This window comes from Eucyclogobius newberryi, unplaced genomic scaffold (genome assembly GCF_026437365.1).
Source record: "Eucyclogobius newberryi isolate DKJ021-1_F unplaced genomic scaffold, fEucNew1.0.hap1 SCAF_9, whole genome shotgun sequence".
Taxonomy (NCBI): domain Eukaryota; kingdom Metazoa; phylum Chordata; class Actinopteri; order Gobiiformes; family Gobiidae; genus Eucyclogobius; species Eucyclogobius newberryi.
Genome location: NW_027316532.1, coordinates 19,149,167 through 19,166,162, shown reverse-complemented (window position 1 = coordinate 19,166,162; position 16,996 = coordinate 19,149,167). Strand labels below are relative to the sequence as shown.

General features: G+C 41.9%; 1 protein-coding gene across 1 annotated transcript; it reads left to right on the top strand.

Moving 5' to 3' along the window:
* Positions 1 to 219: 219 nt before the first annotated feature.
* On the top strand, positions 220 to 16,479 carry mccc1 (methylcrotonyl-CoA carboxylase subunit). The gene is made up of 19 exons (XM_072438637.1): positions 220 to 315; positions 766 to 806; positions 2,241 to 2,380; positions 2,456 to 2,551; positions 3,463 to 3,584; positions 3,726 to 3,873; positions 4,439 to 4,560; positions 5,539 to 5,650; positions 5,728 to 5,809; positions 6,630 to 6,757; positions 8,605 to 8,788; positions 9,814 to 9,923; positions 10,013 to 10,229; positions 10,642 to 10,728; positions 12,400 to 12,449; positions 13,928 to 14,065; positions 14,945 to 15,052; positions 15,141 to 15,212; positions 16,219 to 16,479. The coding sequence occupies exons 1-19, from the start codon at positions 260 to 262 to the stop codon at positions 16,345 to 16,347; spliced, it is 2,142 nt and encodes a 713-aa protein (XP_072294738.1). The 5' UTR covers positions 220 to 259; the 3' UTR covers positions 16,348 to 16,479.
* Positions 16,480 to 16,996: the final 517 nt, after the last annotated feature.

The window sequence follows — 16,996 nt, the reverse complement described above, 5'->3', positions numbered from 1 at the left end:
GACAGAACTTTACAATTCTTTTTGCGCTCAAACATCAGAATCTACAGCGTCTAATTACTGCACATTTAACATTAATTATTTTAGAATTAGTTCATTCATTATTTTTAAATAGAAGTTGTGGTATCAGAAGCTGTTGTAATAAATGTATTTTATTTTATTTGGTGACGTGAGCCATAAACCCCGCCCTGGTCGAAATGCCCGGACTGTAGCTAGCGCTAGCCCGTTAGCCCGTTAGCATCACAAAGCTCGTAGCGTTGCTATGGCCGCGGTTATCCTCAGCTTCCCGACGCTTCAAGGCTTCAGGACATTTACACAGTGAGTTTAATACAAGCTCTAACATATGCATCATGTTTTGTGAATTATTATTGTGTGTTTCTGCCTCACAAACAACTTTTAAACGCGTCCTGCACGTTAGCATCAGGCTAAGCTACAACTGTGAATGACAAACTTGGCTCTGAATGGACTTTATAATGTGTTTACTCGCTTTAATGTGATCTTTTGTGAAGTTTAAGTGTGTCTGTTTATTACTTATAAACGCAAATGCACGTAAAGAATCTGCTCCAGACAAAAGCAGTGCAAGGTTAAGTGAAGGTAGCAGAGCAATAGAAATATCATTTTACTACTATTACTGTGTTTTATAGTTTATTTCTGCTCGTGTCGTTGATGTTACAGATTGTGCTGCTCATTTGCTGTGTAAAGATGATTATTTAGTTGTTTTAAAGGAGATGTGTCCTTCAGAAACATGAACTTTGCTGCTCTCCTCAGGAAACTGTCATGGCCCAAAAGAGGCGTGAGGCTGGCTTCAGGTGAGTGTTCATGTCTTTGTTTATGAAAGTATAAATGTGTTTAAAGTGTCCAAATGTAAGACTGTCACATGTTTTATCTTTTAGGTTAAATAACATTCTCTAAGTGGACATAGTAGTGCTCCAAATGCTTTCCAAACATGGCTTGTTTAGAATCCATTAGGCTTAAAAGTGCTTATATCTGTAATATAAAGTAATAATTACCACAATAAGATTAAAAAAAGAGCGTTGCTTTGGTCCATTTATAAAATTTGAATTATGTTAATTATTTCAGAATCAGAAACTGTTTATTGCCGTTGTCAATGAACAGAATTCACAAACATAGTGCAACATAAAACAATAAAACAATGAATAAGTCGTAAGAGAAACAATTTAAATCTGCCATGGGATAAGAATAACAATAGGCTATAAGATAAAAAAAAAAGAATAAAAATAGGCTTAATATGTTCACAAACGTACAGTTGAATTTACATATGTAGTGCAGAAAGTGAACAGTGCAGTGAGAGATTCAATTATGGTTTATTTATTAATTAATTGGTGATATCGGAGGGTTTCCACAAATATTATTGGCATCGCTCCTACGTTGCAAATTGTGACTATCTTTTTATGTAAAAGCCCAACTAGGGGCAAACATTAAGAATAAAATAGGACGGTAAGTAAGTCAGTAAGTAATTTTTATTTGTATAGCACATTTAAAATCCAAAGTGCTTCACAATAAAAAATAAAAAAAAGACAGAGATTAAAAGAGGATTCAAACAGCAGACAACAGACCACAACAGACCGTAACAAAAAACACAGAAGAAACATACAGGCAAGAGACAAGAAAAAAGTGGCATAAAATTCCAGCCCTTTCACAGGCTCAGTAGCTGTTAAAAGCAAAATATTGCAAAAGTACTGTAGCGTGTGACATGAGCTCATCAAACATACTTAAACCAATCAAATAAACCTAAATAAATAAAATGTAGCTGGCATTTGCCACCAGTTTCTGTGTCATTCAAGGCTTCGGGTTTGTCTTTTTGAACAACGATGAGTAAAAATGGAAATATAAGTATATAACTGTTTACACAATTGTGAAACTCTAACATAGTCATGCGCAGAAGGAAAATGTTCCAAAATACTCAGAGATCCTGTCTTAAATTTATAATTTATATACAGTATGTTTAGACATTTGTGGGCCTTGCAATAGATTTTAAAATCTGTGTCTTCAAACGTCAGTCATTGACTACAGCATCGAGACAAACAATGGATCAGAATCGCCCCAAAAGAATCCAGAATTGACCAAAATTAATACAAGCAAACAACAATGTAATAAATATGCGTATTCCTTTTACTTCCAAAAAATAGATGATATAAAACTAGGGTAAATTAGATGTTTTCATGTCAGAATCAAAAGTCCTTCGTCTTATTAGTATTCTTTCTGTTTTTTGTGTTTTCCAGGCGTGGCGAGGATCGAGAAAGTCCTGATCGCCAACCGAGGAGAGATCGCCTGCCGCGTGATGAGGACGGCCAAGAAGATGGGCGTGCGCTCGGTGGCAGTTTACAGCGACGCCGACCGACACTCCATGCACGTGGCGATGGTGAGCAAAGGACACGTCCCTCTGAACGGACCGGACTGAGCGCGTGCGGTACTGACGGTTTTGTGACCTTTTCAGGCGGACGAGGCGTATCACATCGGACCGGCGGCGTCGCAGCAGAGTTATCTGTCCATGGAGAAGGTTCTGGAGGTGGCCAAGAAGTCCGGGTCACATGTGAGTGTTCTTTTAGTGCAGAACTTCAAACTGAGGCATTAAACACACAAAAGGTTTATTTCAGGTACGGTTTTAAGATTGTAAACATGCTCAGTAGTGTTTAGTAGCGTCACCAACATTAAAGGTGTCGTGGCGTTTAGCAGGCGCTCTTTATGGTTCATGGCACACACTTTTTGGTCATAACATTGTTCCATCATCAAAAACGTACTCGGAGTTAGTTTTCTTTTTATTTTTGCTCGTTTCATGAATCCAGTTTAAGAGGTCTTCTTCTCTGCTCCTGTTCCGAGCCTCAGAAAACACTCAGTTTAAAAGTTGACAGTTTTGTCTCATTTCTGCTGTTTTTAAGTCCATAAATCATCACCAGACCTGTTTTGAGCATTTCTGCCGTCAGGGTTTAAACACATGATGCTTAAAATGTGTCTTTTCAAACCTGGGATATTGAGCTTGTGTTCTCTCTGGTCCTGCCTGCCTCTTCATTTTTTTATTTTTAATTTTCATTATTTTTATTCATTTTATTTTATTCCCCCCTCTATTTTTTTTTTTTTTAATGTTCTAAAAAACACAAGTATAAAACCTGAGATAGCATTAGCTTATCTAAATCTTAATGGATTTAGAACACAAATTAGTTGTTTTTGCTCGTGTAATGAAACGACCACAGTCAATAAGCTCATTGTGCTTTCTGATTGGATAATTGGCTTTAGAACCCTCCCAAAAACACAAAAACATGAACAACTTTTATACAATGTAAAATGTGTGTGAATAAATCAACAAAACTAATGTTATCAGCTACAACTCAATATCACATAATTTCAGCGCTCGAAACGCCTTTGTGTCGACATTAACTCTACTCGAAATGGAAAACGTTGACGATCCAGTTTTTAATAAATATTCTGATAAATATTCTTTCTCAGGCGGTTCATCCTGGTTATGGTTTTCTGTCGGAGAACACGGAGTTTGCAGAAGCTTGTAAAGACGCTGGCATCATCTTCATCGGACCACCATCTTCTGCCATCAGAGACATGGGCATCAAGAGGTACAACTTTACCACTTTAAATGAGTTTGAGTTAAAGAGACTGTTAAATGTAATAATTATACAGTAACATATTATAAAAGTGTCTTTAAATTACTGTAACTGCCAAACGTCACTCTGGACCGTTGTTCTCCGCCTGCTCAGCACGTCCAAGCACATCATGTCCGCTGCCGGCGTGCCAATCATCGGCGGTTACCACGGAGATGACCAATCGAACGAGAGGCTGCAGGCGGAGGCGGCACAGATCGGGTTTCCTGTGATGATCAAGGCGGTCAGAGGCGGAGGGGGGAAGGTGAGGCCAGTTTGTGAAGGTGTTTCTCTCGCTTAAAGTCCATGTGACGGGTCCATTGCGTTCTCGTAACCATGACGACGTACGGTGAGTTTGTGCCTGTGGTAAATGCTTAGAGTTTTACGTCAGTCAAGTTGCAGTTTGTGAAGAAAAAGTGACAGTTAAAAGTTGAACACCTCCACCTCTGTGATGTCATTAAAAAGCGCTATCCATCAAACATGTAGAGAAACTTTGCAACTTACACCGTTTTATGACAGTTTAAACAATAATTTAACAAAATACATGTGTTTTCAGGTTTCATTATTTGTCAAATCTTAACTATTGTATGATTTTTAAATGGACTTAGGCTCTGGTTGCTAGGTAGCGTATGTCAAATTTTGTTGGACATGTCAAACCAGGAAGTGACATTATAAACGTCACCAAAATGGCCAAATTGGAGAAAAACAGGCAAAATGTTTGGTAAAATCCCTTTGTTTTACCTAAAAGTCTCGTCATTCTAAGATTTGAGTTGCAGAAAGGTTGGAGTAAAGAGTAAAGTCAAATGTTCCACGTTTGCGTCCGTGTTCAGGGAATGCGAATCGCTCGCTCAGAAAAGGATTTCCTGGAGCAGCTGGAATCTGCGAGACGAGAAGCCAGGAAGTCGTTCAACGATGACGTCATGCTGGTGGAGAAGTTTGTGGAAGATCCCAGGTACTTTATATTTACTAAGCACTACTACACCACCCATTTGTAGTTCTACTAAGCACTACTACACCACCCGTTTGTAGTTCTAAGCACTACTACACCACCCGTTTGAAGATCCCAGGTACTTTTACATCTACTAAGCACTACTTATATAATGGACTCAGACTTGAACTTCAACAGCCACATCAAATCAATAACATCAGCAGCTTGTTACCATCTAAAAAATATAGTGTCAAAACCAGATTTAGAGAGACTTATCCATGCGTTTGTCTCCAGTAGATTAGACTACTGTAACGGCCTGCTCACTGGCCTCTCCAAACGAGCTGTAAAACAGCTGCAGTACATCCAGAACGCTGCTGCTCGGGTCCTGACTAGAACCAGGAAGGACTAGAACCAGGAAGGATTTGCACCAGGAAGGACTTGAACTAGGAAGGACTTGTACCAAGATGTACTAGAACCAGGAAGTACTAGAACCAGGAAGTACTAGAACCAGGAAGTACTAGAACCAGGAAGTACTAGAACCAGGAAGTACTAGAACCAGGAAGTACCATCACATTAGTCCTGTTCTCAGGTCTCTGCACTGGCTCCTGTGACTCAGAGAATAGACTTTAAAGCAGCTCTGCTTGTGTACAAGTCTCTCCATGGCCTAGCACCAAAGTACATCTTGGACATGTTAGTGCCATATGAACCATCTCGGACTCTGAGGACCTCAGGGACCGGCCTCCTGCTGGTGCCAGAGTCAGGACTAAACATGGACCGGCCTCCTGCTGGTGACAGAGTCAGGACTAAACATGGACCGGCCTCCTCCTGGTGCCCAGAGTCAGGACTAAACATGGACCGGCCTCCTGCTGGTGCCAGAGTCAGGACTAAACATGGACCGGCCTCCTGCTGGTGTCAGGACTAAACATGGACCGGCCTCCTGCTGGTGCCAGAGTCGGACTAAACATGGCTCAGACTCCTTAATCCTCTTTTTCTCCGTCACAGACACGTTGAAGTGCAGGTTTTCGGCGACACTCAGGGTAACGTAGTTTACCTGTTCGAGCGAGACTGCAGCGTTCAGAGGCGGCACCAGAAGATTATCGAGGAGGCTCCCGGCGTAAGCGCTCGTTTCATCATCAAAGACTTAAACATTCTGCGGTTCGTTAAGCGGTGTCTCTGCTCGTGCTCTTTCAGCCCGGCATCAGCGCCGAGGTCCGGAGGAAGCTCGGAGAAGCGGCCGTGCGAGCGGCTAAAGCAGTGGACTACGTGGGAGCGGGTGAGAAGCGGCTTTAGTGAAACGGCAGACGCATTAACAAAGCCGTCGTGGCAAGTGCCAGCCGTGGGTTTCATGATGAGGATCTAGACAATTAAACTAAATATAATCTCTTTTTGATGAAGAAAAAAGAGCTCAGAATGGGAACAGGAAGCTGACACAATCATCGTTCAAAGTATTATAGACGGGACGGTCGTTTTTGCAGCTCAAGTGGGGAAATGTTGGTTATTATTATTATTATTATTAAATTATTCATATTTTTTTCATTACTATTTTTATAATTATTATTATTTTATTATTATTTTTTATTCATTTTGTTACTATTTTTGCTATTTATTTTTATTATTATTATGTTATATTTTTTCATTACTATTTTTATTATTATTATGTTATATTTTTTCATTATTATTTTTATTTTATAGCTAATTTTATTATTATTTTTATTTTATTTAAATTACAAGATTTGAGCTGTGAGTAACTTTGAACTGCTGCAAAGAGTTTAAAAAGAATTAGTCCTGTGTTTTTTTGTTTTTAAACTCAGATTTAGTGCCTTTTTTTAATCGTACAGTATCTTTGAACGGGGCAGAAATCATGCTTATATTTTCATATATATGAAATAAATAAATAAATAAATAAATAAATAAATAAATTATATATATATATATATATATATATATATATATATATATATATATATATATATATATATATATATATATATATATATATTATATGAAAGAAATAATTTATTTAACTGAAGTTTCAATAACATCAGTGTAATGTCAAATAAAGTGACGTGCCGTGTTTCCTGTGCCGTCTTCAGGGACGGTGGAGTTCATCATGGACGCACAGCACAACTTCTACTTCATGGAGATGAACACGAGGCTGCAGGTGGAGCACCCGGTGTCGGAGATGATCACGGGCACGGACCTGGTGGAGTGGCAGCTGCGGGTGAGCACACTGACCTGGTGGAGCTGTGGGTGAGGACACAGACCCTTATGGAGTGGTGAGGACACTGACCTGGTGGAGTGGCAGGGTGAGGACACTGACCTGCGGGTGAGGACACTGACTTGCGGGTGAGGACACTGACCTGCGGGTGAGGACACTGACCTGCGGGTGAGGACACTGACTTGCGGGTGAGGACACTGACCTGCGGGTGAGGACACTGACCTGCGGGTGAGGACACTGACTTGCGGGTGAGGACACTGACCTGCGGGTGAGGACACTGACCTGCGGGTGAGGACACTGACTTGCGGGTGAGGACACTGACCTGCGGGTGAGGACACTGACCTGCGGGTGAGGACACTGACCTGGTGGAGTAACAGTTGAATCATCACAGACTCATTTTGAGCATTTCTGCCTCAAATCACGTCCATTACAGCGACGTGCCAACATTAGCATATCGAGACAAGCTAGCTTTTGTTTATTTCCCCATGGTAATTCCGTCTGCTGCCAGTAGATAGAGCGCTCACACAAATCTTTTTAACCCTTCGTGGTCCGGAGCTTTTTTGGCCGTTTTTGGGTACCTTCAATTTTGTCCTAATATACTACATTAAGAAATGTTTACCAGACCAATGTTGGGCATCTTTTTTTTTCAGCACAACCTCACCTAAATGATCAGTTAGTTAGTTTTTCACTTTGACATACTATTTCAACATACTGGACCTAAACACACACAGAAAACACAAAGTCCGTCTAGAAAAATTATGTTTTTTTCATTGTAAAACCCTCATTTAAAAAGGTTCAAACTGAACCACAAGGTGCAAATATGAACATATAAAAGTATTCTTGTGATATATACAAGCAATAAACAACTATTTACAATAAAAAGTAGGTAAATCCTCAGGCGTTTTTCTATTTGTGCTACTTCTCAAAACAGTTTCTGTCCAAAATGACACAGAGAGCCACATCACAGGCCTTGTACTTCCATGTGAGTGATGTTCAGAAGGAACTCTAAACCAGGACTAAACCAGGTCTTAACCAGGTCCAACCCAGGTCCAACCCAGGACTAAACCAGGACTAAACCAGGACTAAACCAGGTCTAAACCAGGTCTAAACCAGGTCTAAACCAGGTCTAAACCAGGTCTAAACCAGGTCTAAACCAGGTCTAAACCAGGTCTAAAGAAGGTCTAAAGCAGGTCTAAAGCAGGTCTAAAGCAGGTCTAAAGCAGGTCTAAAGCAGGTCTAAAGCAGGTATAAACCAGGACTAAACTTGATCAACATGAAGTGTGCCCCTCATTTTGCTTCACAACAACTATATTACTGACAATGAAATACTTGAAATACTAAAACTCTCCAAAACTACTCAAAACAGCATGATTCCTCTCGTTCGTTCTTCCTCTTTGACTATTTGTCATGTGACTAATGTTTACATTCCTCGTGTGCATCCTGAACATCCGGGTTAGCACAAGCTAACGTTTTTTTCCGTTTTGTTATATCGCAAAAGACGACAAAGTTATTATAAGAAATGCAACGCGCGCAGAAAAGTATTTTTCCGCACATTTTTAATGGAATTGAAATGATCATAACTTTGGTTTTAATGGATGGATTTGCATAAAAAAATCACTCGGACGTAGCTATGGGTCTCCACTTCCGTATGACGTCAACGGCGGCAGCCGTCTACGTTGCTTGGTTTTCATGCTACAAAGCCGACCATGTTTCAAAACGCACCGGTGTGGGCGTCGACCCCGAAGGGTTAAAGCCCAATAACAAGACGAGTGAAGCATAACGTGTCCTTTAAACCTTTACGTAGTGTCCACTCTGATGAATAACGCTGTGTTTCCCCCTCCGGCCTGTAGGTGGCGGCAGGCGAGCGTCTCCCTCTGCTCCAGGACGAGGTGGCGTTAAACGGGCACTCGTTCGAGGCCAGGATCTACGCCGAGGACCCCAACAACGACTTCATGCCAGGAGCCGGGCCCCTGCTGCACCTGTCGACTCCTGAGGCCGACGAGAGCACACGCATCGAGACCGGGGTCAGGGAAGGTACGCAACGCTTCCAAATATAACTACTACTACGAATACTACTACTACTACTGCTGCTCATCCTTCAGTACATGATGGAGAACTATATACTTTACTTTTTGTTGTTGTTACAACTTTGTTCATCATTATAGACACAAACTTAACTTTCAATCTGACATTTATTTATTGTACCTCATGTTTTTATGTCGTTTTTTTAATGAATATTGTAAATCTAGAAGAAGCTTTTGTACTTTTACTGCTTTAGTTTTATTGTATCTGTGGATATTGCATGAGTTATGAATATGTGTTGAAAATATCAGTTTGGTCTGACGACACGTTGGAAGAAAATGTCACAATAAATGCGAAAAATTAAATACAAAAAAGAAAATGTTACAATAAATGCAGAACATTAAATATAAAAAAACAAAATTTCACAATAAGTTAAAAAAGAAATATGATTTTTTTTTTTTTTTACAATAAATGTGAAAAAGAAGAAAAAATTAAATGTCACAATAAATAAAAAAAATAGAAAAAGGGAAAAAAGGTCACAGTAAAGGTGAAAAATTTAATATAAAAAAAATAAAATGGAACAATAAAATAATTTAAAAAAAGAAAATGTCACAATAAACAAAACAAAAAAATAAATATGGAAAAAGGTCACAGTAAAGGCGAAAAATTAAATATAAAAAAAGAAAATGTCACAATAAATGAAACAAATTAAATATAAAACAAAAGTCACAATAAATGTTAATATTTAAACTACTTCTTGCCACCGACACAAAAACCTCAAAGCCAGAATAATCCCAGTAAACATTTTTTTAAATGTGCAGCATTGTTACAAATAAACGAGCTGCAACTAACACAAAGCACAAATGAACGAGTCGGAGATGTTAATTATTGTAAAAAACAACAACAATCGTCCGACTGGAGCAAAGAAAACGTGCACATCATAAACACTGAGCCCCAAAATCTATGGTCAGTTCAGTGTCTCGTCATAAAGGAGATTTTCACTTGAAGTTTGAAGTTGAGTGTTGTTTCTGTTCCAGGGGATGAAGTGTCTGCGCACTACGACCCAATGATCGCTAAACTGGTGGTTTGGGGAGAAGATCGAGCGGCTGCTTTGAAGAAACTCCGATACTGTTTACGACAATACAACGTGAGCAAAAAACACATCTGACATCGCTTCAACTAACAAGGAATTCTGATATTTAAGGACGCATTCTGACTTTTCCGCTCCGTCCGCAGATCGTGGGCCTGAACACAAACATCGACTTCCTGCTGAGTCTCTCGTCGCACCCGGAGTTCGAGGCGGGAAACGTGACCACGAGCTTCATCCCGCAGCATTACGCCGACCTGTTCCCCGCCCCGAGCGCCCCGTCTGCGGCCGCCACGTGCCAGGCGGCGCTGGGACTGGTGCTGCGCGAGAAGAGCGCCACGCACAGCTTCACGCGCCACTCCAACGGTAACGAGCGACTCCCAACGGTAACGAGCAGCACCAGGATCAGGCTCAGAGCGGGATAAGACGGTGTGTGTTTGGGATTTTTTAAAGTGAATGTGACATTTGGATGAATTGGCTGACCACACCCCTTGAGTGTGCCCCCAGACCACACCCCCTGACCACGCCCCCCTTTATCTGGTGCCATGGCCTGCTTGTCCCCATGGTCATAAATTTAAGGCCATAATGTTGAACTTTCCAGGGAAAGCAAAAACATTATAGAAAGAAGCAGGTGCAAGAAAAGTTGCTTTGTAAAGTAATTAATTAATGTAAATTGTGAATATTTTAAGTAAAAGTCAATGTGACATATTTTTAAATAAATAAAAGAAAATGGACAGTAACATTTTATGAAGACGTTAAAGAAGTGCTTTGTTTTCAGATCCATTTTCTCCGTTTGGCCTCAGCAGCGGCTTCAGAATGAACCTGGGACTGAGCAGAAGCATGAGTCTGCAGCTCGGAGACAAGAGTAAGTGTCCCACAGGTTTACAGTGAGGTTTACAGTTTACAGTGAGGTTTACAGTTTACAGTGAGGTTTACAGTTTACAGAGAGGTTTACAGTTTACAGTGAGGTTTACAGTTTACAGAGAGGTTTACAGTTTACAGAGAGGTTTACAGTTTACAGAGAGGTTTACAGTTTACAGTGAGGTTTACAGTGAGGTTTACAGTTTACAGTGAGGTTTACAGTTTACAGTGAGGTTTACAGTGAGGTTTACAGTGAGGTTTACAGTTTACAGTGAGGTTTACAGTTTACAGTGAGGTTTACAGTGAGGTTTACAGTGAGGTTTACATTGAGGTTTACAGTGAGGTTTACAGTTTACAGAGAGGTTTACAGTTTACAGTGAGGTTTACAGTGAGGTTTACAGTGAGGTTTACAGTTTACAGTGAGGTTTACAGTTTACAGTGAGGTTTACAGTGAGGTTTACAGTGAGGTTTACAGTGAGGTTTACATTGAGGTTTACAGTGAGGTTTACAGTTTACAGAGAGGTTTACAGTTTACAGTGAGGTTTACAGTTTACAGTGAGGTTTACAGTGAGGTTTACAGTTTACAGTGAGGTTTACATTGAGGTTTACAGTGAGGTTTACAGTTTACAGTGAGGTTTACATTGAGGTTTACAGTGAGGTTTACAGTTTACAGAGAGGTTTACAGTTTACAGTGAGGTTTACAGTTTACAGAGGTTTACAGTGAGGTTTACAGTTTACAGTGAGGTTTACAGTTTACAGTGAGGTTTACAGTGAGGTTTACAGTGAGGTTTACAGTTTACAGTGAGGTTTACAGTTTACAGTGAGGTTTACAGTGAGGTTTACAGTGAGGTTTACATTGAGGTTTACAGTGAGGTTTACAGTGAGGTTTACAGTTTACAGTGAGGTTTACAGTTTACAGTGAGGTTTACAGTGAGGTTTACAGTTTACAGTGAGGTTTACAGTTTACAGTGAGGTTTACAGTGAGGTTTACAGTTTACAGTTTACAGTGAGGTTTACAGTGAGGTTTACAGTGAGGTTTACAGTTTACAGTGTGGTTTATAATAAAGTTTACAGTGGGATTTACGCAGTGATGTTTACAGTGGGGTTTACAGTACCTTTTGTTTTGAGTGCCGTGCCGCACTTTTAACCATAAAGTGCATTTCTTCTCAGATCACTTTAAAGTCCTGTTACGTGGGGCAGACTGATGAACACGTGGTTGTCATTATTGTTTTCTCATTTCTCATGGATGGTTCTCCGTTTCCCGCGTTGCAGATCCAATAAACGGGGCGTCTGCAAAAATTCAGCTTCAGACCTTTCTTTTAACCCAGATTGCCAAGTATTATTAATAATTTACAGTAAAAAAACAAACAACTCGAAGCCTGAGGAACAAAAACGGCCCCACATTTTGTGCCTGATGCGACTAACCGCCACATCTTGATCTGAATAATGATCCAGTGTCGCAGTGTCCAGCGGTCTTCGATAACGCTGCAGTGGCAGATCCTTGGCTCCCCTCGGCTCCGTTTGAATAATGAATTACCTTCTCTCGTCTCTGCTTTAACGACCTTTCCTACATTATGCACGTTTTCTTCTTTTGAAATGTCAACTTGAGGCCAAACGCGCGCTCCCATCTGCTGCGCCCGACCTCGTGTAACGCTCTGAACGCTTGTCTCTGCAGAGGTCGATGTTCTGGTGTCGTACAACGACGACGGCAGCTACACGATGCAGGTAAGACGCCGATAAAGAGTACTTCAGTCACTTTAGTTTGTAGTAGCAGTAGCAGTAGAAGTAGATAGAAGTAGCAGTACTCTCGTTTGAGTCAAAGCTTCATGTTGACGGCATTAAATGGTTTGAACATTTGTGTTTCTTCTGGTTATATCCTGGTTATACCAGATTTTGTGCGTTATTGAACTTCAGTGCTTCCAATTACCGTATTTTCCGGAATATACGTTGCACCTTTTTTCATAGATTTGGCCGGGGTGCGACTTATACTTATATACTTATACTCTGGAGCGACTTATATGTGATATTATTTGTTATTTTCACACTTGCAACCACATTTCATACTCCAGTGTGACTTATATGTTTTTTCTTCTCTATTATGCATTTTTTGGCTGGTGCGACTTATACTCCGGAAAATACGGGTACATTAACTTCATAATATACTGTAGTTACATGTTGTTTAGTCCAGTTACTTTTACCTGAGCAGTAGTTTACTCCAGTACTATGTTACTGTTATTTGAGGGAGTTGAATCATTTCTTAGATTCTACTCGAGTAATACTTTTTGGGGGCTAATTGTACTTTTAAAGGGGAAATATTGAGTTTTCGACCGTGTTCCTTCATCAAAAACACACCTGGAGTTGTATTTGCAGTACATTTACTTCATTCACCCTCATGTCTGTTTATGAGGTCGTCTTCTCCGAGACTCAGAAATCACTCCTCAGAATGTCACACCCCAGATCGTAAACCCTGAAGTCTCCTGCAGTGTAACGTCCTTCAACTCATGCCTGTGTCTGCCAGCAGGGGGAGCTCCAGCACAAATCACTTGAAATTCATAAAAGGCACTTAATTTTTAGTATTTTCAGTTCAAGTGTGACAGACATGACCTGAGAGAGAAACGCTTGTGTTCTTTATCTGCAGGTTAAGGCTCAGTTGTGGTTGTAGTTCATTCTATCACCAGTAGGAGCAGACAACTTCCTGTCCCTTTTTAAAGGAGACGTATCAGGGCTTCATAAAGAACTTAGTAATAAACTTTCACAAACATTATTTTCCATTCCAAACACAAGACGCATCTAGAACAGAGTTATTAATAGAAATGGCTCTGTTGACTTCCTGTTAAAAAATGCAGAATCGATGAGCCCCGCCTTCTCCTGGTGTCATTTACCGTATTTTCCGGACTATAAGTCGCACCAGCCAAAGAATGCATAATAGAGAAGAAAAAAACATATAAGTCGCACTGGAGTTTGAAATAAGGTTACAAGTGTGAAAATAACAATAAGTTGCTCCCGGGACAAAACTATGAAAAAAGGTGCCACTTATAGTCCAGAAAATACGGTACTGTACTTTAACTTTGGCTGCACAACGTTTCTTACCCGTATATGTTTGACCCGTAGTTCATATAGGGAAGTAGGCGAGGACACCTTTTCTCTTGTGGACCGTTCACAAACCAGCATCTACTTCCTGTCGTGTCATTTCCTGTCCTCAGATTGGTGAAGAGCTGCACCACGTGACCGGGGAGGTGGAGTCCGAGGGCGGGGCTTCGTTTCTCCACTGCTCCGTGGACGGCGTCAAGTCCCGCCCCAAAATGGTCATCCTGAACAACACGGTGCATCTGTTCTCCGCGGTACGAGACGTTTCACCACTTTCTCTGCTGAATAATGCACTTTTCTGACACGTTTTCTGATATATTTACAATCAAATTCAGCGTTACACATTTTAAAAGTGACAAACTCCATATTTGTTAAATTAATCCTTGAATTTCTATCTTACATATTCCTGCCTTCTCTTTTCTGCTTCAATCCAGGGAAAGTCTTTCTAATGCCAATAAATAACTGACAAATATAAGTCGATGCAGAGGGATTTGCTATATATTTGTTGTATTTACATTATTATAGTAACTTCTTTTGTCTTGTATTAGAACAGTCTTTGGATGGACCTGTTTTACTTTTACTGCGTCGTGGCTTTTGTCTTGATGAATCAATTATATCTTGGCATAAAAAGAAGTCGATGGCTCGTTCGCTTCGTTTGGATCGATTCTCTCGTTAAGACTCAGAGCCTCGTAAAAGAGCGCGTTTCACTTTATCCATGTTTTATATTGTAAAAGAACGACTGGGACTAAAGTGAGAGTCTGAATATAAATGTTCTTTTAAATCATGTGAAAACGAACGATGAGCCAAAGGGTTTGAGAGAAGGAAGAACATTTACTCTTCTTCCTCCTCTTTTCCTTTTTACAATTTGAAAGTTGTTTTCTCCATCGTTAAAGGTTGAATAAAAGATTTTTTGGGCCCAAATCTGAGTCTTATTTCCTCGTGGCGTGGACTGCCTGTTAGTCCTGCCACGTATCAATCATAGAACGCACCTGCCGCCTCGTTCACCTGCCGCCTCGTTCACCTGCCGCCTCGTTCACCTGCCGTCTCGTTCACCTGCCGCCTCGTTCACCTGCCGCCTCGTTCACCTGCAGCCTTGTGTGACGTTTCCGTGACGTTTGCACGCTTGTGTTCAGGAGGGCCGAGCGGAAGTGGGCGTTCCCGTTCCTAAACACTTGGCTGGAGTGAGTGGCTCCGGGGCTCAAGGTGGCGCTGTGGCCCCGATGACCGGCACCATAGAGAAGGTACTTCACATCGTCACAGGGAGAACATGCATCGTGTCGTACAAATACTTCACACTTTTATGTAACTGTAACTGAACGTGTTCTGCAGGTTTTCGTGAAGGTCGGCGATGCGGTTGAAGCTGGAGATCCTCTGATGGTCATGAATGCCATGAAGATGGAGGTGTGGAGACGTTTTTACATAAAGAATCAACTTGCGCTGTGATTGGCTAAAAACCCCACGGAGCGTCCCATGTCAGAGCCACAGCGGGGAAACTCCAGAGTGTCTTAGAGGGACCTCAGAGTGTCTTAGAGGGACCTCAGAGTGTCTTAGAGGGACCTCAGAGTGTCTTAGAGGGACCTCGGAGTGTCTTAGAGGGACCTCGGAGTGTCTTAGAGGGACCTCGGAGTGTCTTAGAGGGACCTCGGAGTGTCTTAGAGGGACCTCGGAGTGTCTTAGAGGGACCTCGGAGTGTCTTAGAGGGACCTCGGAGTGTCTTAGAGGGACCTCGGAGTGTCTTAGAGGGACCTCGGAGTGTCTTAGAGGGACCTCGGAGTGTCTTAGAGGGACCTCGGAGTGTCTTAGAGGGACCTCGGAGTGTCTTAGAGGGACCTCGGAGTGTCTTAGAGGGACCTCGGAGTGTCTTAGAGGGACCTCGGAGTGTCTTAGAGGGACCTCAGAGTGTCTTAGAGGGACCTCAGAGTGTCTTAGAGGGACCTCAGAGTGTCTTAGAGGGACCTCAGAGTGTCTTAGAGGGACCTCAGAGTGTCTTAGAGGGACCTCAGAGTGTCTTAGAGGGACCTCGGAGTGATGCAAATCCATCTAGAGTCTCAAACAGTTTTTAGTTCATTTTTTACTTCCTGTTTGTTTTCTGAGGCTCAGAGAGAGAAGACCTCACACTCTGTTTCAAAGTTCTGGTTTTCTCCTGAACCGTTTCCATAAATCACAGACTCGTTGCGAGCGCTTTTGCATGAATCATGTTGTTAGATTTATTTAGATTTAATTCCTCGTGGTAATTGCCAGTAGATGGTAGTGATGGCACAAATCCTCAGTAGACACATTTTATTACATTATTTTAACTTCTGAAACGCGAAATGTCAAAGTAAAAGTTCTCTGGGACGTCTTTAAGTCTTTAATAACTGTACAAATAATAATACTTTAATTACATTCTGTTTTAAATGTTTTACAGCACACGATCCGAGCTCCGAAGTCCGGCGTCATCAAGAGGGTGTTTTTCAGCGAAGGGTCCCAGGCCAATCGCCACGCCCCCCTGGTGGAGCTGGAGGAAGAGGAGGAGGAGCAAGAGGCCGCACAATAAACCAAAACCAGACCAAGGACTTCTCACCGGTGTTTTCTCTCTCTGTCCTCTACGTCCAGGTGGTCCGCTAACGTCCGCGTGGTCCGCTAACGTCCGCGTGGTCCGCTAACGTCCGCGTGGTCCGCTAACGTCTGCGTGGTCCGCTAACGTCCAGGTGGTCCGCTAACGTCCAGGTGGTCCGCTAACGTCAGCGTGGTCCGCTAACGTCAGCGTGGTCCGCTAACGTCAGCGTGGTCCGCTAACGTCAGCGTGGTCCGCTAACGTCAGCGTGGTCCGCTAACGTCCAGGTGGTCCGCTAACGTCCAGGTGGTCCGCTAACGTCCAGGTGGTCCGCTAACGTCAGCGTGGTCCGCTAACGTCAGCGTGGTCCGCTAACGTCAGCGTGGTCCGCTAACGTCCGCGTGGTCCGCAAACGCCCGCGTGGTCCGCTAACGTCAGCGTGGTCCGCTAACGTCCGCCTGGCCCGCTAACGCCCGCGTGGTCCGCTAACATCCACATCTGAACATGTTTAGAAAAGTATTCAATTGCGATTAATTTAAGTTGCGATTAAAATTGTGACTTAAAAGACGCTGTAGCTGATGTTTTTTTACCTTGAATTTGTTTATTTTGAAATATTTGCGGCGGTACAAAACGTCTCCCTCACGTTCTT

Bases quoted from the DNA above. Each gene is read 5' to 3' on its own strand.
- mccc1 (XM_072438637.1), top strand. From the start codon at position 260: ATGGCCGCGGTTATCCTCAGCTTCCCGACGCTTCAAGGCTTCAGGACA. The intron at 2,552-3,462 runs GTGAGTGTTCTT...ATTCTTTCTCAG, and splicing joins CCAAGAAGTCCGGGTCACAT to GCGGTTCATCCTGGTTATGG. The intron at 9,924-10,012 runs GTGAGCAAAAAA...CTCCGTCCGCAG, and splicing joins ACTGTTTACGACAATACAAC to ATCGTGGGCCTGAACACAAA.